General features: G+C 49.0%; 1 protein-coding gene across 2 annotated transcripts; it reads left to right on the top strand.

The window, feature by feature from the left end:
* Positions 1-216: 216 nt before the first annotated feature.
* ide (insulin-degrading enzyme) lies at positions 217-20,617 on the top strand. Of its 2 annotated transcripts, none has more exons than XM_067235768.1 (25): positions 217-302; positions 855-1,039; positions 1,612-1,819; positions 3,101-3,270; positions 3,882-4,004; positions 5,208-5,320; positions 5,422-5,584; positions 5,712-5,804; positions 5,889-5,980; positions 6,091-6,171; positions 6,652-6,755; positions 8,118-8,220; positions 8,410-8,532; positions 9,025-9,107; positions 9,393-9,537; positions 12,371-12,481; positions 12,584-12,704; positions 13,560-13,651; positions 14,279-14,390; positions 15,805-15,972; positions 16,101-16,373; positions 17,090-17,151; positions 17,827-17,899; positions 18,008-18,075; positions 18,175-20,617. In XM_067235768.1, exons 1-25 carry the CDS (start codon positions 217-219, stop codon positions 18,268-18,270), a joined length of 3,048 nt encoding a protein of 1,015 aa, XP_067091869.1. In that variant the 3' UTR covers positions 18,271-20,617. The 2 variants fall into 2 exon arrangements, with proteins under 2 accessions (XP_067091869.1, XP_067091870.1); XM_067235769.1 differs by lacking the exon at positions 9,393-9,537 and adding an exon at positions 10,149-10,293 and having other exon boundaries at positions 226-302.
* Positions 20,618-20,638: the final 21 nt, after the last annotated feature.

Genomic DNA, 20,638 nt, shown 5'->3' with positions numbered 1-20,638 from the left:
TAATGTAATAAACCAGCATTAAAGCCGCTCTTGTATGAATCTACAATTGTGTATTTTGTAAATATTAAGATATTAAGATTTTTTTTCTCAAGAAATTCATTGTATTAGAGTGTGGTTCATGTTACATTTTGTTGTCCTCTGCCATCGATTGCTTTTGTCTGTTGAAATCTACCACCGTAAAGAGAGGTTTTCTGTTGTTCATGGTCCAACCAAAGTATGCTGCAATGTATTAGCCGACCGGCCCAGTTTGTGAGATACATTTCGATAGCGGGGAATAGTTGTAACATCAATCAATATTTTAGGTGAGTGCTGTCAGTCTACTATTAATTACATACACCAAAATCAAATATACTTTTAACTTGCATTATGATGTATGTTTTAGAGAGCACCTCAGGTTACCTAGCTATGTTGATGTGCATGTTTAGTTAGCTTGCTAAAATAATTATCTAGCTAGCTAGCGCCTGACTAAGCGATTAAGCTAGCTAAGCTAGCTACGTTAGCTTTTATTTGCGGCACATGAGTATGTTTTCTACCTGTTGAGTACTTCACCCCTAACAGGCCTTAACAGCCAACCATAAGCAAATTACTAGTAGCAGAGCACCAATATTGGCTAGCTTTTTACTAACTATCAATGAACCCAACCGAGATTGAGAATATGAGCCTGCTAGCCTGGCATCGCGAACGTAACTAAGTAGCCAGCGTTACTGTAAGACACATGCTGTCTTCGCAGCCGCAGGCTGTATCAGATGTTTTAGCTAGCTGTACAGCTAACGATTTACCAATCATTGCAACGATGTCATTTATCAAGTTTATTACTAAGCTAGTGTTTGGTAAACTACTGTGTGCTTGTGCAGGTTTGTGTCATCGCTACCCCTCAGAATGACCGACCCGGCCGTGAAGAGGGTGGTGAGTGACATCATCCGCTCCCCAGAGGACAAGCGGTTGTACAGAGGCCTGGAGTTCACCAATGGCCTCAAGGCTGTCCTCATCAGTGACCCCACCACAGATAAATCTTCAGCAGCTCTGGATGTACAAATAGGTACGCCAGGTTACCTATACTTCCGACTACTCTTGTATTCAACCCATTGAAACAGTTACTATTTCTACAGCTCTGGAAAAGAGCGTCTGCTAAATGACTACATGTAAATGTATTTCTATCAACACAAGCTCTATAGACACTCCTTCTGTACTCCATATCTTAGTGATGTATTACACCACTTATTGACGTAATTTATATTGTTCTCATTAATCACATCTTTGCTTTTCAGTCAGGTTGTTGCATATCTTTCTCTGTCTCGCCTCTGTCCCACTGTTCCAAACAAACACGTTTATTTTCCTAACATATTTAAGCCTCACTTTTATCATGCTGACATCTGACATGCCTGTGTTACTGCAGTCTGATATCATTTCAATAATTTAGTCTCTTTCGAGCTAACCATTGGGCTTCTCTCCAGTGTTATGGCTGCTGTCAAGAAGGACATGCAATTCCCTTTACCTCAAGTATAGCTGTTTTTGGAATAAAAACAAAGCTGAAATGTCTACAGAGTGCAGGGCTTTCAAATGGTACATCCTGGAGGAAATGCCACCTGTTGATGGTCTCATCTTTCGTAGGATCTCTCTCGGACCCTGCGAACATCTCCGGCGTGGCCCACTTCTGTGAACACATGCTGTTTCTGGGGACAGAGAAGTACCCCAAGGAGAATGAGTACAGCCAGTTCCTGAGCGAGCATGCAGGCAGCTCCAATGCCTTCACCAGCGGCGAGCACACCAACTACTACTTTGATGTGTCCCATGAGCACTTGCAGGGGGCACTGGACAGGTGAGGCAAACTGCTTATATATTAGGGGAGGCTACCGAGAAATGGAAGGCTAATTTATGCATTGTGTATGTGACATTTCTTAAGTATGAGGTTGGTCTAGTTATGTTTACAGGCATTAAAATGTTAAACTAGGTGTGCCTCTGTGGCTGTACTGTATGGCAGTACTCATGAATCATGTGTCCATGTGCTATCAGTTTAGGGAGCCTACAATGGCTTATAATCAAGACTGCTGCCTATAAGGCAATAGAGAACATACTTTTCCAGTGTGAGGATGCTAGTTGTCTGGCTGTTGTACTCTCAAGCCATCACAGAAGAACGACCTACGTGTTGACTACTGATTAATATGTGATGCTCAGGTGTTAGTCCCAGAGAGCCATCAGGTCACTACTTTATGTCTCCAGTTACCTGTTCCTTGGGTGGCTTGTGTAACAACTAGTGTTGTCTTCCCCCCCCCACCACCCCTCAGCACCACCTGATACCTCTGGGACAGTATGGGATCAGGTTCTCTGGAACTGGTAGCTGCTGGGCTCATGTGTCAATTGCAGTGTTAGGCTCAGACCACTGAAAACAGAACATGTGCGAGGCATGTCTGAACCGAATGACCTCTACAGCGTCCCCCTCAGTGTCGGGCCTTCTGAGTTTTGTGACGTTTTTGCAGTGCCGTGAAGACATTTGGGAGAAGGATGCCCTTTTGTTTTACTCATAACGCCTGTTCATGCCTCACAGACTTCCCTAATTGTTCCTTAGTTGAACTGTAAACCACAGACCACACTGTAGAACTGAAGACCATCCGGACACAATGGCAAGCCACAGTGCTGAGGAATACTATAAACCAGACACAGATGCACGTATAATCTGATCGAAAAACCATCCGTCTCTGTGGGGCCCTTTGTAATCTGGAGCTGCAGCCAGGCTCTTATCTTTACAAATATATTCAAGCCGTCCTCATTTTCATAGTTACTTTACAGCGTCGATTTGCATCGATGACGTGCTGCTGTCCACATGCAGAGTAGTCATGTTAAGGTGGATGTTATAGAGTCAAGGCAATTCTATACTTCTAATAACATGGAAAAGAGCAAAGTGTAATTGACCTGTAAACTTTTACAGCTGACCTACAAACTAAGATGGATGTGTACAATACCATCAACCTTTGTGTTTTTCACTTTGTAGGTTATTTAGCAGCCCCTGTTCATTTGACTCACAAACACACAAGGATTTCAGATAGGTTCAGGTTTGTTAGCCAGTGTGTTAATGTGCATGCCATGTTCCATGCACCTGTAGGTTTGCCCAGTTCTTCCTCTGTCCACTGTTTGATGAGAGCTGCAAGGACAGGGAGGTGAACGCCGTGGACTCTGAGCATGAGAAGAACCTGATGAACGATGCCTGGAGGCTGTTCCAGCTGGAGAAGGCCACGGGGAACCCTGACCACCCTTTCAGCAAGTTTGGAACAGGTGAAGACCTCCGACTGCTGTCCTCCATGACGAGGGGCTTTCCAACCAGGGACTGGTTACAGCCCAGCCTTTCCACCATTGGGTTTTATTTTGTTGCACATGAACAGACGTCAACTCGAACCAAAATGTGTATTATGTAGCAAGATCCAAGGGGAAGGAAGACTCGAAATAAGACCACACACGTGAAGGAACACACACACACACACCTATGGCTTTCATAGAATTGAATTGCTGACTTTTGTGTCGCTTTTTTGTCTGGTATTTTAAACTCCCACCCCAAAATAGCCACTTGGTGGCAGCATTGAGTTATGTAAGCGTGACTGGAGTTAAAAATAGAACAGGATCAGAATGGCTCAGTCTTATTAAAGGACCAGACACACGGTCATGACATCCTACACAAGAACTCTCACTTCTTAGAAAAAGTTAGCCAACTCATCTCCACATGTGGAAAACTGTGATGGAAATGCACACCTCCCTTGTACCTGGCCCTGCTAGTAATTAGGCAGATGTCCTTTTATGAAAATCTTAAGTTTTGTAGCATCGTAGTATTGCATCCATCTTATAGTTACTTTATAAGTAAAAAATAACTTTTTTCCAATGCATTATTTTAGGTAACAAGTTGACCCTGGAGACGAGACCATCGAAAGACGGGATAGACATTCGCCAGGAGCTTCTGAAGTTCCACTCCACCTACTACTCAGCCAACCTCATGGGACTGTGTGTGCTCGGGAGAGGTAGGATACTGTGTGTGCTCGGGGAGAGGTAGGATACTGGGTGTGCTCGGGGAGAGGTAGGATACTGGGTGTGCTCGGGGAGAGGTAGGATACTGGGTGTGCTCGTGGAGAAGTAGGATACTGTGTGTGCTCGGGGAGAGGTAGGATACTGGGTGTGCTCGGGGAGAGGTAGGATACTGGGTGTGCTCGGGGAGAGGTAGGATACTGGGTGTGCTCGGGGAGAGGTAGGATACTGGGTGTGCTCGGGGAGAGGTAGGATACTGGGTGTGCTCGGGGAGAAGTAGGATACTGGGTGTGCTCGGGGAGAGGTAGGATACTGGGTGTGCTCGGGGAGAGGTAGGATACTGGGTGTGCTCGGGAAGAGGTAGGATACTGGGTGTGCTCGGGGAGAGGTAGGATACTGGGTGTGCTCGGGAGAGGTAGGATACTGGGTGTGCTCGGGGAGAGGTAGCCCTCATCGGCTCAGCAGTGTGTTTGAGACGACGGGTCGGTCTGGTTCAGAGGGCGAGACGGGAAGGTCCCAAAAGCCTTTGTTCTACTCCAGGGCTGGGATCTGCTGCGTGACCAGTCCTGCTCAGGGCTGGGATCTGCTGCGTGACCAGTCCTGCAGCACTGTCTCAGCCACCATGGCACTCAGCAGTCTAGCTGGTTCCTCCTCTAACGTCAAACTAAGACCGAGTTCATATTAGAAAGGAAGGAAGAGCTCTACTTTTACAAGGCTGATGCTTTTCCTACGCTGGAGTTTAAGTAAATAATTTCTCCTGCTTGTCAAGCCACAGACTCGGTGCCATCAAATTGGCCTTTAGATATGGCAGGGTGCCGCTACTGTGTTAATTACCACTTGAGAAAGGGGCGTTTTGTAACACTGTGTTGAAACTGACTGCACCTGAAGGCCGCCTTTACGATGGCACGACATCATAATTCTTGGCCTTCACATTTCCATGCTAGAATGTGCCTGGTTGATGTGCGTTAGCAAACAGCACTGACCTTTTTCCTCCTGGGTTGCATTCAGACCGACTCGGGATCGAAAAACCACTGTGAATGTAATGTGGTTCATTCTGAGTCATCCCTTGTTACTGTATTTCTAACAAGGGAAATGTAATTCATGACTGCAGTGTTTCGGTCAGGCCTCATGTTGTGTTGAGTCATTTTAAATGTCACGTTTTTAATGTCCTATCTCCTTGGTCCGTGTGTCCCCCCCAGAGTCCCTGGACGAGCTGACCTCCATGGTGGTCAAGCTGTTTGGGGAGGTGGAAAACAAGAACGTGCCCGTCCCTGAGTTCCACGAGCACCCCTTCCAGGAGGAACACCTCCGGGTGCGTCCCCTCTGCCGTCTCCACGGAGACTCACATTTTGGAAAGCGGAAACACACTCGTATCACTTTTAACCGTCTGGCGTGTCTGCGTTTCCTCCACAGCAATACTACAAAGTGGTGCCCATAAAGGACATCAGGAATTTGTACGTCACCTTCCCCATCCCTGACCTGCAGAAGTACTACAAGTCCAACCCGGGCCACTACCTCGGACACCTGATTGGTCACGAGGGCCCTGGCAGTCTGCTTTCTGAGCTCAAGTCGAAAGGTAGGGAATGGCGATTTACAGACACGGCTCAGGAAATAGTCCTTCGGTTACTGGTATATGCAGGCTTATTTCAGAAGACTATTGTTTGGATCAATGGTCGTAATGGTGTTTTTGTCGTTGTCCCCAGGCTGGGTGAACACACTGGTGGGCGGCCAGAAAGAGGGAGCCAGAGGATTCATGTTCTTCATAATCAACGTGGACCTGACCGAGGAGGGACTGTGTAGGTTACAGTATTCATCTGTGTCTGTCTGTATGTGTGTGTGTTCCTGTGCACTGAGGTGTGTGTGTGTTTTGTTCCTTTTAGTGCACGTGGACGACATTATCTTCCACATGTTCCAGTACGTTCAGAAGCTGCGCACCGAAGGTCCGCAGGAGTGGGTGTTCCAGGAGTGCAAGGTCAGTGCCAGCGCCTCCATCGTCTACACCTTGGTGGCATTAATGCATTAAGTCTTCTGTTTTCCTTGGAGTGTTACTTACGTGTCATCGTCAACTGGTTTTCTCTGCAGGACTTGAACAACGTGGCCTTCAGGTTCAAGGACAAGGAGCGTCCCCGTGGTTACACCTCCAAAGTGGCAGGTTTACTGCACGTAGGTTGCTTTCTCCTCCTCCTCCTCCTCCAAAGGCCGTATCCACGGCAACGCACAGTGGAGCTCTGTGGCTCGGTTTGGGAGGTGATGTCACCAGTCTGCCTGGGCTGCCAGTCTCTCCTCTTGGCTCCAAGTCACTGTGGAGGAGAGCAGGAGATTATACCCTGGGCAAAATTAAACTGGCATTCTTGCTCAGGGCAAAACGATTACCATGGCAGTAAGCAGGGGCTAATAACAGGATGTCCAGTGAGCCCTTTTAGAGCTCCTTATGAATGCTAGGTATATACAATCAAAATACTGCTGAGCCAGACTGGAAAATACTATGGTTATTCCCAATTCACATGCCATTGTTGCACTGTCAATCATCAGTACTTGACAACTATTGTATTACTACATGTTTCAGTATTCTGTATACCTCATGTAAGTGTGTGTGTGTGTGTGTGTGTGACCTGACTTGACCTTTTCCCATGTGTGTTGCAGTACTATCCCCTGGAAGAGATCCTGGCTGCAGAGTACCTGCTGGAGGACTTCAGACCAGACCTCATTCAGATGGTCCTGGACAAGCTGAGGCCAGAGCAAGTCAGGTGCGTCCACACAGCGCAGTGTCCCGGCCCGGCCTGGCCTGGCCACACGCTCCCCGAACCCCCACAGCTGCCCCCCTCTACCACAGAGGACGCGCTTATCTCTGGAGCTTCACTTTCCAAAAAGGAAGCCTTCGTGAAAGCAAGTTCAGTTTTATATGCATGAGAAAGTGAATCGGCGGAGAAAGACCTGTTCAGATGGCCTTCATCATGCGAGGGATTGACGTCTGAGTCCAAGAGGAGCACTCGTTCCTTTTATGTCAGGAGTTGACCAGGTGTCTCCTTTTGGAGATAAAAGATCCAACTTTTCAGTCGGCGCCTTTGATAAAACTGGTGTCTGTATGGGATGTTTTGAAATGAGCCGCTTTTCAATTTTCCCTTCAAGTGAACGCAAGGCAACTTTACAGGTTCAATTTCCTCTCAGGCTTCAAAAGGCTGTTTGTTAGTCTAAAGATAGGTATGTTGGGCCCCGGGGGGCCCCCTGTACTGTTGGACGTTGGTGGATTGTGCTTTGGTAATGGGATTTCACATCAGTTCATGCTCCACAGTTTGGTTCTCTTTGTGTGTCTGGGTGTACCTGCTGCTTCAATCCCTGCACGGGAAAAAAAGCCAGTAAGGCATTTAACCGTATTCAGTCAACGTTTTACTATGTCACTATATTTTGACGTAGGGGAAAAATGTTTGACGGGATCTAAAAGAAGATGCATACTAGAGATGGTAGACCTTCAGTACATGAAAACATACACTTGTATTTTTGCCTATCAGCATCAAGGGCTACCTCCCCTCCTTTCTAAACTTGGCATCCTCATTTTTGTAGGTATAAATAAATTCCTCGCTTCCAGTCAATGACGTGACCTAAATGGTCAAAGCTGGGTTGTACATGAAAAGGAGTTGAATCTTCCAGGGCTGAGTGGAGATGACCTCTATTGGTTATCTGAACCAAAAATCTGTTTCCCCACGGACCCCACACCCTGTCACTGACCACAGAAGCCCCACCACGGTCAGCTACTAGGCCGAATGATTGATGCAGGAGTGTGAAGATGACTCCTTCTAAATGAGGCCATATCGATCGCAGTCCCTGCACAGCCAAGGTGCAGGACTTCCAAACATAGCTCATCGATTGGAGAGTTGCTCATCGATTGGACAGTTACAATGCATCGATTCCCCTGCCCTCCGGCAGCCTACAAATAGACCGCTAACATTAAGGATGCTGGAAAGCAACCCGATCCTGTCTGCTCAGTACAGGGTGCTGTGTTGTAGTGGTAACAGAACCAGAGACGGGAGGGTTAGTTCTGGCCCGGCTTGGAGAAAAGGGAAGGTTTTGTAGAGGCTAGTAATCTGACCCATCTGTCCTCCTCTCTGCAGGGTGGCCGTGGTGTCCAAGTCGTTTGAGGGACAGACCGACAGGACCGAGGAGTGGTACGGGACTCAGTACAAACAGGAGGCCATCTCTGATGAGGTCATCAAGGTGAGAGATTTTTTTTAAGGTCAATGCTGTTAACACGCACACAATTGCTCAAGTTGCCTGCTAGGAAATAAGTGTTTGATGCCGTGCGTTCCTCAGTCTTTGCGGAGGTTCGAATTTGTCCCCGTGCAGCCGAGTGGCTGGCACGCCGTGGTGCATCGCACGAGCCCCATAACATTTTGCGTGTTGCAGAAATGGGCGAATGCGGACCTCAACGGCCAGTTCAAGCTGCCCATGAAGAATGAGTTCATCCCCACCAGCTTTGAGATCTACCCCCTGGAGAAGGACTCTCCATCCGCCCCCACCCTCATCAAGGTAAACCTCTCCCTCCATCTGTCTCTCTGTCTGCCTTGCATCCCTCTCAGGGCCCCTCTCTCCTCTCCTCCCCCCCCCCCCCCCCATAGCCCTGCAATATCAAAGCGCCCCTCATCTCTTCCTGCCAAACAGCAACAGACGTTAATGAAAGCCTAAGTACACATAAAGAGCTCCAAACACGCAATCAGATTGTAAAATGCTAATAGTTTTGTCAGGATTGAGACGTAACAGATTTAGCCAGAGCCGTTGGTTGATGAGGTGCTCTGATCATGAGAAGTGAGCTGTAACCATGGCTGACAGGGCAGATTTTCCCGAGGCACCGCGCTGGGGGTTCGCGGACAGCGTTTCACTTCATTATACACACCCTGCAGTGTACAAAGGGAGGGGAGGCTAGTTTTAATGTGTCTCATTTCAAAGTGAGTATGCGCACCAAACTTGTTCCTCGTCCGCCCTTGACTCTTGCTGATGAAACTCGCTGCTTTTGTCTTCCAGGACACGGCTATGAGCAAGGTGTGGTTCAAGCAGGATGACAAGTTCTTCCTCCCGAAGGCCTGCCTGAACTTTGAGTTCTTCAGGTTGGTGGCCAAACCAAAGAGCCCTTGTTCAATGTAAACATTCGAGGTTCACGCTACCATGTGACGGTGTTCAGGAAAAATGAAGATGGTTTTAATGATGCTTTGTTTGTTTTTTTTGGCTCTCTTGCAAATGATGTCTCAACTGAATTACCTCACTCGTGCTGCTAATCCTTTTTGCACAATATATAAGCTTCAGTGCTTCGGCTCGCTTCTGTTCCAAGGACGAATTGTGGAGCTGCCTTAGTCGATGTCATGTGTGATTCATCATTGCCATTCTCTCTACAGCCCGTTTGCGTATGTGGACCCCTTGCATTGTAACATGGCGTACTTGTACCTGGAGCTTCTCAAGGACTCCCTGAACGAGTATGCATATGCAGCCGAGCTAGCCGGCTTGAACTATGACCTCCAAAATACCATCTATGGGATGTATGTAAGTATTCAGAATCCTCCCCCTCCGATTCCCATTGATTTCACACGGCGTCTTCCGACCCCCCCCACCCCTACCCCACCAGCCAGACATCCCACTTCCTGCGTTCTCAACCTGGGCCTCCGTGTCCACCCTCCGCCCTGGCAGGCTGCGTCCTCCTCTTCATCCCTCCTTCCTCTCTCGCTCCCTCCTCCCTTTCCATCTTGGCTCGTTACCACCCGCACACTCTGAGGCCCAGAAATGTCTGTCTGGCCTCCCGTGCCTTCAGATCTGTAATGGGGCTCGACGCCACAATCGCTGTCTCTTCTGAGGCAGAGGAACCAAGTTTTTAAATTTTTTTATCCAAACTCTGCCCCCCTTATCAAACATAAGTGGACACCTCAGACCTCTTTAAAGGGCATGTCGTGTTGTACAGCGAAGGTGCTCGCTGTAGCGTCAGTGGCAAAAATTGGCCGTCGCCGTCTGAAAAAGCTGGCTGCAAGGCTGCATATCCATACTCTCAGTCTTCCTGCTCTGTCTTGTCTCCCCCCCCCCCCCCAACCACACATCTTTTTGTTCCAAAAAACCATACCTTTTTTGTTTGTTTTTGTTTCTCTTCTTTCCCCGCCCGTCAGTCGCTACCTATACGCAGACCCCCTGCACTGCAACATGACGTACCTGTTTCTCAGGTTGTTGAAGGATGATTTAAAAGAGTATACATATGCAGCCCGCCTGGCAGGGCTGACCTATGGCATAGCCTCAGGGATGAATGCCATCCTCGTAAGTACAGCCTCCACCCCCACCCCGTCCCTCTTTTCTAACTGTGCAGGGGGGCACCAGGGAGGGCCCAGCTTGAGGCTTTGAGAGTGCGCAGGACTGGCTTGTTTCCCCCCCCCCCCCCCCCCCCCCCCCTCTCCTCCTCTTCTTTACGCTGTGTGTGTGTGTGTGGGGGGGGGTCTTGGTCTGTCTGTCTCTCTCTGAGGAAAGATGCGGAGTTGTCTTCACCCCCATGTCTTGTCAGTCAGTGGATGGGCGTCTGTGTGGGTTTTGCAGTGGTGTTCGTTGGCAGTCCTTCAAGGCAGGCAGTTCGAATGTTAATCTTTTTTCCCAGCTCGGTCTTGGCAGAGTTTCTCGCAAAATCCGCTCGCACAATTGTTTATTATGAATTGTGTTTCTGTTCACCCGTTGGCTTGCGTGAAATGCAATCCTTATCTCGATGGTATCATCTCATGCCATGCTCACAGCCTGAGCCAGCCTTTAAGGACTTGCCCTGCTGGCAGATTCACTCAGAACTCTTCCCTGTCTAATACAAACAGAAATAATTGAAAGGACGAGACAAAGGAGAAACTCTAGATAACATGTTCCTGCATTATTTTTATTTTATTTATTACCAATCCTCTTTGGCAGCCGTTTTTCATCTCCCATTGTTTCAATGTCAGCCAGACTGGGGAACAGTGTCTTCTTCTGTAGTCATCAGGAACCAAGCCAGGATCTGCTGATCCTCCTGACATATTTATGATTGCATTCTGCTGAGTTGTTTTTCCAAAAGCAAGTTTCAGTTTGAACCACATATTCAAAAGTTTGCCAACTTTTTAAGTTTTTGTTTTTGTTTGGTGAACCGTATTTTTCACGTTAAGGTGCTTGTGTTCCCAATTTCACCTTTCTGTCTAAACTATGGTTTTGTGGTGGGGATGCCTACTAACCCGCTTCTACACCTCACACACATCCAAGCTGTCTTTCATACACTCGCTGCAGCCGGAATGGGATTTTCCATGTCCTTATGTCTGTCCCTACATGGTTAAAAACTGATATTGCTCTATACAACCGGTTTATGTGGATTCGATACACAGGCACTTTTAGTGTAGGCCGACATGTTCTCGCAGGAAGACTAATTCACTTGAGTCAGCATTTGCGTGGATGGCTGGCGCTCATCAAGGGTAATGATGCTGAAGGAGGTTCGAGTTAACTCGTGTCAGAGGGGGAGGGGGGGGTAGCATTATTTTGTGAGAGGGAGGGAAAAGTGGGGCCATGGTTCTGCTGAGTCATGAAAAGCCAAAAGGTTTGGATGATGTTGCAGAGCCCTGCTCTGAATATCCTTGAGCGTGCTTGCGTATTACTTTTATTTGCATCAATAAACACATTATTCGCCGCAGACCCTGTCTTTTAGGGAAGTGTTCCAGCTTTTTCCTCAGAATAGATTTTTTTTTCCGTTTTTTTTCTCCCCCCCTATAGGTTTAGCAAAGGAAGTTATTTACATTTACATTTACATTTAGTCATTTAGCAGACGCTCTTATCCAGAGCGACTTACAGTAAGTACAGGGACATTCCCCCGAGGCAGGTAGGGTGAAGTGCCTTGCCCAAGGACACAACGTATTTGGTCATGCAACCTGTAACCTTGTCCTTTAGCAGCCCGAGGTTGACAACCTGGGCTAGATTCTCACCCCATTAGCACTTAAGTAAAGGTGAGAAAGATGTCGGTCCAGATGGCCCATCCAGCTGAGCGTGTGAGTGTGTGTTCCCCAGCCGAGCGTGCTCTGAGCTGGGTGGACACGCTCGCTGCTCCAGAGCTGCTGTGTGGCTGGCTGGGTGTGACGCCTGGCTGGGTGTGACGCCTGGCTGGGGGGACGGATGTTTCCCCAGGAGGAAGCACGGCAGCCTGGGAGGGCAGAGTGCTCTTAGCGCTGTCCCAGTTCCCCCCCCTCGAGAGCAGCTCTAGAACACACACACAGGCGTGCTCGCGGTCACACACGCGCATCCCACCAACCTGTTCACGACTCCCTGCGACCGTGTCCGTCCATTGTACTCATCCTGTCTCTTTCTCTCTCTCTCTCTCTCTCTAACCCCCCGCGTGTCCCAGCTCTCTGTGAAGGGCTACAACGACAAGCAGGACATCCTGCTGCGGAAGATCATCGAGAAGATGGCTACGTTTGAGATCGACGAGAAGCGCTTTGACATCATCAAGGAGGCCGTAAGCACGACCAAAGGGCAGATGAGCTCCTGTGATTCATGTCACTGTTGAACTTGGCTGCAGCCCTGATTGGTTGGTCTGTCCCACTCCCTTCTCCCCCAGTACATGAGGTCTCTGAACAACTTCAGGGCGGAGCAGCCCCACCAGCACGCCATGTACTACCTCCGCCTGCTGATGACCGAGGTGGCCTGGACCAAAGACGAGCTCAAGGAGGCTCTGGATGGTGAGCACCGGTCACCCACTTTGGCTCTGTCTCCCTCTCTAGCTCAATTTCAATTTCCATCCCCTTTCTTTCTTTCCCGACTTTTCCCAGATCTGCGTCATTCCGTCTCTGTCTCACCCTCTCTCTCTCCTTTCTTCCCTTTCCACCATCCTCCTTCCCTCTCTGCCCCCTCTCCTCATCTGAATGCCGAGCCAGTCAGCCCTTCCTCCACTGCAGTCTGCTCTCTGCAGTGGCGTTCTCTTCCCTGAACGCACGACTGGCCGGCTGCCTCCGCCCCGCCTCTCCGTGTGCACACCAGGCTCAATTAGCCCAGAGGTCAAGGCTTGCTCTCTCACCGAGGGTCCAGTACAGCTCGACAGCAGTCCCTCCTAATTGTTACCCACTTATGACTCTGTGCCGCCAGTCCTTGGGCCTCCCAGAGCCCTTTGCCTGACCTTTTTCGATTCCTCCAGCCCTCCTGTCCCTGGTTTAACTAGCAGGTGTTGTGTGTGTGTGTGTGTGTGTGTGTGTGTGTGTGTGTGTGTGTGTGTGTGTCTACTGTGTCCACTCCTCCTCTGCTCCCTCCATCCATGGCCGCTCCTTCACATTTCTCCTCTCCTGGAATCTGGGTCAGACGCTCTGTGAATTCAGATTGACCGACTTGCGCCTGGAGGGTGTGTATGTGCGCGTGTGATTGCATTTGAAGTGTGTGTCTGAAGGTGATTTGTGTAGTCATTGTTTCTCTGCCCGTGACAGGACTGCTATTCTGTGGCGTCGCCCACATGGGTGCGCAGTGCCTTTTGATCGTGCCCGGCCCTGATTGCAGGTTGGGAGAAGCTCCGTGATTGATTGCTCTCGTCTGGTTCTGTGTTCCAGATGTCACACTCGCCCGCCTCAAGGCCTTCATTCCTCAGCTATTGTCACGGCTACATATTGAAACCCTTCTCCATGGCAACATCACCAAGGAGGTTTGTTTTGAAGTTGTATGTTTTCATTGAGCAGACAACTTTGTACTTTATCAGCTCCTCACAGGCCTCTCTCTGACACGGAGGCCGTATCGTAAGGTGTGCTGGTGTGTGTCCCCTCTGCGCTCACAGCACGCCAGCTGTAGCACTTATTCAGAAACCATCGACAGGCTTAACAGGTTGTGTGCTGTCGCCCCAAAGCCTCCCGCTTCCTCCAATTCCCTTATCGGTTCTCTGGCCAGCTTATCACTGACAACCTCTGATAAGTCCCTCAGATCTAGTGACGCTTTCTAAAAGGTCCCAGCTGCCAGCCAGCCAGCCAGGCCCTGCTAATGATGACTGTCCCAGTCGGCAGGGGAGAGAATTGGATGCAGCATCAGGGGGGCAGTGGGCCTCATCACCATAGAGACCCACAAGAGAGGCTCTGGTTACTAGGCATGCAGAACCATGCGAATATCCAGTCACTATAAAGTTGTGTGATTGACTCGAGTCCCGGTTATCCGACATGGTTGACACCAGGCTGTTCAAGAGGTCCTCTGGGAACCTCCTGGGTGAATGAAATGGATAAAAAGGGAAATGCCTTGTAACATTGAAAACCTCAAATGAAGCTGTCCTCTGTCCTCCCTCTAGTCTGCTCTAGGTATGATGCAGATGGTCGAGGACAAGCTCATCGAGCACGCCCACACCAAGCCCCTCCTACCGAGCCAGCTGATTCGCTACCGAGAGGTGCAGGTTCCAGATGGTAGGTCAAGTGCTCTTACCCAACCCCACTCCCTACCACAAGCCCGTCATGTCTGCCCCATGGTGACCCCAATCAAGAGGCCTCACCCAACAGTGTGACTTATAGTCACACTGTTGAACCCTCAGGTTTAACACTTTCTTCCACAGGTAATAATGGTCTGATAAGATTCTTATCAACAATGTGTTAATAGACTCACTCACCTATGTCCGTATTACCCGTTAACTAATGTTATTACAAGCACCACGATCGAAAGTGTTACCTGACCTACATAACCGGTTGTTGAGTAACACCCTCAGTGTCTAGCGTGCCGCATGCACCGAGGGAAAAGAGGTCATTAGCGAGCACCGTGTCAGTTGGAAGCACAGACACTTTCTCTCATTCATATTCATACGCACGCGTTATGCATCTGTGCTGCCCTGCTGATTACAGTAGGGGACTCGATATCTGCGCCAGGAAAGGCAGAGCAGTCGGGGTCACCTGGAAACATCCTGGGACCCACTGAAAGGTTCCAGCCCATGTCCAACCAGCCATGCAGTCAGTCAGCCACTCATTCAACCAGTCAGTCAGCTTCCCATCCAACCAGTCGTGCAGTCAGTCACTCATCCAAGCACTGTGTCCGGCACTCGTCCAACCAGCCAAGCAATCAGTCTGCCACTTGTCCAACCAGCCAAGCAATCAGCCTGCCACTCGTCCATCCAGCCAAGCGGGGAACAGAAGCAAGTGTGAAGGACAACCTGACCCTCAGACTAATTAGCCAAATGACACAGCAGAGTTGGTTCTGAACAGAAGGTCCACAGAAAACGTTGTACTGCCCACGCTCATGTCTTCCAGTTTCTGCTTGATGTTCTTTATTTTGACCTTCCTAAGGAGAATCCCCTCTAGTTTTAGACGATGCAAACCATCTCGGCGGTTGCTCTCCCGTCTCCTCCGATTCAATGTCTGCTTGATCGCTGAGGGCTCAAACGCCGCCGCCCCGGGGGGAGGGGGGCCTCTCAGGCTCCACTTCCCCTCAGATGAGGAATGAAGATGGGCTGCGATGCCTCCGCTCACAGGCACTCGCCGAGTGGAAGATGGAGGGGGGCTTAAGAAACTGCTGTCTGGAGAGTGTCGCCGCTGTCCTCGGTCTGAACTCTGTGCTCGTGTTCTAGTCTGAGACTGGGCCCTGCAGCGCGTGTTTAGAAGTCGTTTCAATTCGAGAGCCGAGTCTGATGTAGTGTTACGCCGGCTGTCTTGGAGAGCACTGTTTGTTCCAGAATGTTTTGGAAAATCGAAGGTACTTCAGTCTCGATTTCCACTTCCTGTTAGATGGAGGATGTCATGAGTGTGCCGAGTTTAGACTTTTGTCCCACAACAGCTTCAGTGATGTGGATCAATCAAGTAGTCTGTAATAAATAAATACAATTCTCTCTTCCAGGGGGTTGGTATGTGTACCAGCAGAGGAATGAGGTGCACAACAACTGTGGCATTGAGATCTACTACCAGACAGACATGCAGAGCACCCATGACAACATGCTGCTGGAGCTGTACTGTCAGATCATCAACGAGCCCTGCTTCAACACACTGCGCACCAAGGAGCAGCTTGGTGAGACCACACACACACACCCTCCTGATCTTGGATAATTACAGACACTAATGTTTTTAGTTGTATAATAACTTTTAGAGTCTGGTCCTGAGCCTCTCGTCACCTCTGACGTGTACTCTCCCCCCCAGGCTACATAGTGTTCAGTGGGCCACGCCGGGCCAACGGGGTCCAGGGGCTGCGCTTCATCATCCAGTCGGAGAAGGCCCCCCACTACCTGGAGAGCCGCGTGGAGGCCTTCCTGCGCACCATGGAGAAGTCTGTGGAGGAGATGAACGACGAGGCCTTCCAGAAGCACATCCAGGCGCTGGCCATCCGCCGCCTGGACAAGCCCAAGAAGCTGGCCGCCGAGTGCGCCAAGTACTGGGGAGAGATCATCTCGCAGCAGTACAACTTTGACAGAGGTGAGGGCTTTGTAAACACACACACACACACCCTCGCTGGTGACCTAAGCACCCAGTTGAAGCTTCTCAGGCGGCTGCTTCATAGTTATTGAGAGGGATTGGGTCCCTATTAGGTTTCTCTCAGATTTGAATTCTGCAGGATTATCAGTCTTGGAGAATCCTTGGGGGAAGATAATCAGGGTTTTTTTGTGGAGGAGCTGCACAAATTAATAGCATTGATTAGGCCCCAGAATAATCTTTGCCCAGAGTCTCTGTCTCTCTGGAGTGCTATTATAGATTGTAAATGGGCTGATTTGCTGGTAATCTGCCTAAAGGCCTGTACGACAGGGAGAAGACATTATGCGGGAGGGCTAAGGAGGAGGGGGGGGGGATTGGTAACGCACCGTCAGGAAGGATGAGGAGACTCCACCAAGGACATGGAGCTGTGGAGCAGCAGCCAGGAGGACCGGCCAGGCCCCGGCACGGCCAGGCCCCGGCACGGCCAGGCCCCGGCACCGGCACGGCCCGGCTAATGGGGCTTTTCCCAGGCTACAGCGAGGATCTTAGTTACATCAGGGGATTTCCTTCAGGAGTTAGGAAAATGTCAGATTTTTAAAAAATCATTATCAGTAATCTACTTGGCCTTTTGTCTGTCAAAATCCTGTTTTGCTTTCTAGAGAGGGGGATTTTTGAAGCTACCCATGGTTAATCCTGATATGTTATGTGTTGCGTTTCAGACAACATTGAAGTGGCCTATTTGAAGACACTGACTAAAGAGAACATTATGCAGTTCTACAGGGTGAGTAGAGCTGTACTGTCACCATGGAGAAACTCACTTCCTACCCTCTATTGAAACTGTACAATGTCACTCACGCTGTCTCCTCCACTCACACACACTGTCATAGACACACACACACATGAGCTCCAGGGTGGAGCGTGTGTTTTTTTTTTTTCTCTCCCTGACACGAAACCATGACACCCTGTGTCTTCTCTTCGTCCGTCTCCTCCTCCTGCTTCTATTCTTAGCCGTGGAGGTGACTGTGACACAGGCCACGCTCTCAGCATATCAGCCCCAGTAATGACAGGTTGCAGCACAGGCTGCTTCCAGGGGATAAGGGAGGAGGGGTCGGGTAGAGGACAGGGAGAGAAAGGCATCCCACTATCTCCCCCCCAACAGCAGCCTCCCAGGCTCTGTGCTGAACGATGCGCAGCAGCTTCCTAATAGTCCAGCCATCACCCTGGCATCCTCTCTCTCTCTCTCTCTCTGTCTCTGTCTCTGTCTCTGTCTCTGTCTCTGTCTCTGTCTCTCTCTCTCTGTGTGTGTGTCCCTTCCACCCACTTCAGGATAAACAGGCTGGATGTTCTTTTAGTGTGGCTACAGAGGAGGGAAAATCTCCCATGTCTTCACCTCGCACTTGAAACCAAATGTCTTGTCCTCTTCTGACCTCGTGCTCCCTCCCCCCTCTCCCTGCAGGATCTGTTGGCCATCGAGGCTCCAAAGAGGCACAAGATGTCTGTCCATGTCCTCTCCAGGGAGATGGACTCCTGTGAGTATGGAGTTGGGAGGCAGCGATGGGCAGGAGTTGAGGGTGTGTGTGTGGGGGCCATTTAAGTTTGTGGGCATGTTCATTTGGATGTGTTTGCCTTCCCTGCAGGCCCCGTGGTTGGAGAGTTCCCTGCCCAAAATGATGTCAACCTGGCCCCTGCCCCCTCCCTGCCCCAGGTAAGGGAGATGTGGAGCGGGACGTGCTCACGAGCAGCCGTCACATGTCCTGTGTCCAACACTAATGTTCTGTTCTAATCCCCTGTCCTTGTCCCTCAGCCCGAGCTGGTGGAGGACATGACAGAGTTCAAGAGGAGCCTGCCTCTCTTCCCCTTGGCCAAGCCTCACATCAACTTCATGGCCGCCAAACTGTGAGAGCAGCAGGCCGGCCCCAGAGCAGCATGGGAGCCCTGGGGGGGGGAGGGGGGCGGGGGTTCTGACCCCCTTCCGCCAGCTGGAACACGTCTGAGCGAGCCGGCATGTGTGTTTTCTCTCTGTGTGTGTGTGTGTTCATATGTGTGTTAGTGAGCGAGTGTGGCAGGCTGGAGCCACTAGGAGATTCTGCTTGTGAAAGTGTGTCATTCACCAGTCTTGGAGTTGTGGTTTTCATAGCTTGGATTACATAGGTCACACACACACACACACCCGCACACATACGGCTCACCTCATATCTTGGCCTCAAGACGCAAACCATTCTTCTCACCGCTGTGTAGTCTGCTGTAGTGGAATAGTACTGACTTGAAGAACCACAGCATCACAGGCCAGGACCCTGGGAAACCAGTATTTCTAGAATGATTCACCATGCCACAGAAGACATGTTTTTTATTTGACCTAGCCACAGTGACATGCTGCTTTGAGAATGAATTTTGGATTGTTATTGCAAGATGAGGTGAAGCCGTTTAAGCATAGGATAATAGCTCTGTAATGGTTCCTTCTGTCATTCAAAATATGTTGAACTGAAACAATTTTTTCACTTTGTACTCATGCAACATGTCAAGATACCACAACCTCTCTTGGGGGTTTCACAATGGCACTTTTGAGTTCACTCCCTGGGCTACAGATGTTCCAATATTTTAGGCTCATTTATGTATCTTCAAAATAGAATATCTGCCTTGTGAAAAGAAATTGTTTTAATCAGTGTTCAAGTTTTAGTTTTTGTTCTGTTTTTAAACTGGTAAAATGTTGGGGCCCTCTGAGGAGCTGTTTTAAACTGCTTATTTGGTGGATAAAAAACAAAAAAACATAATTATTTTTAATTGTTTGCATTCTATAGGCTTGTGTATTTTCCAGACGTCATCTCAGGGTACCTCAGCATTTTGATGTTTTTTTTTTTTTGAGACTAAAGAAAAATAAAATTGCCCATTTGTCCTTTACAGACGTTACATTTCTCTAGTCATGTGCTCTAATCTGAATGAAGATGTAGGTTCTGAAGGCCTCTTGCTGCCTCAAGATGACTGCCTTTGCCTTTCACTGGAGATCTGTGGTTGCTGGTTGTAACTACTCAAGGTCTTTATTAAACGGGGCACTGAGCTGAACACAGGCGTTTGACTGGCAAACTAGCTGCTCTGTCTGTGGGTAAGACGGGAGCAGGATTGTTGAGTTTTACGATTGCACTCTCTTAAAGACGCAGTACCCTTGACTAACCATGCCATGGCAGAGGGGTTATCTAAGTGGAGCCTTGCCTTGACCCCCAAAATGTTTTTATACCTTTAAAAAAAAAAAGGGACTTTTGGTGACTCAGCTGTTTGTGTTATGAAAACACATCACGAAGCAATAAACTTTTTTGACGCGAACCTGAAGATCTAAATCTCAAAGCAAGTCTGAACTGTACTGTTGCGTCGTTAGGACAACACTGTGTATTGTGATGGCTGGTTGAATTTTGGCCACAACAGCTACGCTGCGATCTCAGATCCTCCCTTTGCGTCTGCCTAGTGTGTGGTTGCCACAGCTGTCTCCAGGTGGCAACTAACGCATGGATCCGGTCGTACCAGCGCTGTCCGTGCGCCACAGCCTGATCACTCAGGTGTCTAACAAACCATCACGCCAAGTCAAACCACCACCGCTATGGCACAGCCAAGATCAGCTCCATGAGATTCCCAGTACTCAGGCCTACATCCATTAACTCTGGTGCTGTCAGGTAGGGAAGCAGAATATTCATTATGAGGTTTGTTGAGAATTTGGTCATTACCTTTTGGAATACGCTTTGTTCAAAGCAGAATAAAGTTGTTGTTTTTTCAGCATTTTACCATGTTTAACTACTATTGCATTTGATAGTAGAAACCCATTCTAATTTAGTCCTTTTATGTGTTGATCCATTTTAGTCCTCCTGGCACTGTTCCCTTTAATTCTGCTGATTTAGGATCAATGATTACCGGTGGCTGTCCTGCCATGGTAGAGATGTCATACTGATCTGAGGTCAGTATCCTTGGGTTTAGGAAGGAAATGGGCTAACAACCAGTTGTGCCCCATCATTGCTTGGTAATGCTTTTAGTCAGGAAAGGCTTTTGTATGACATATCAGGAAGGTGAGCCAGTGTCTAGTCTTTCTACAAAGATGGAATAACTGGATGTGGGTGGAAGTTATTTTGTGTTTTCTTTTTTACTTTTCTTTGGAAACTGACATTGAGTTTGGGTGGGTTTGCTGCACATGTATCCCAGTATATAGCTGGTTATTTTATTTGTCATGTGTCTATGATTAATAAATGACTATGGATGAGCTATGACCATATCAATTATCATTGACT

The sequence above is a fragment of the Osmerus mordax genome, chromosome 5 (genome assembly GCF_038355195.1).
Source record: "Osmerus mordax isolate fOsmMor3 chromosome 5, fOsmMor3.pri, whole genome shotgun sequence".
NCBI classification, from domain to species: Eukaryota; Metazoa; Chordata; class Actinopteri; order Osmeriformes; family Osmeridae; genus Osmerus; species Osmerus mordax.
This window is presented reverse-complemented; position numbering and strand designations above follow the sequence as displayed.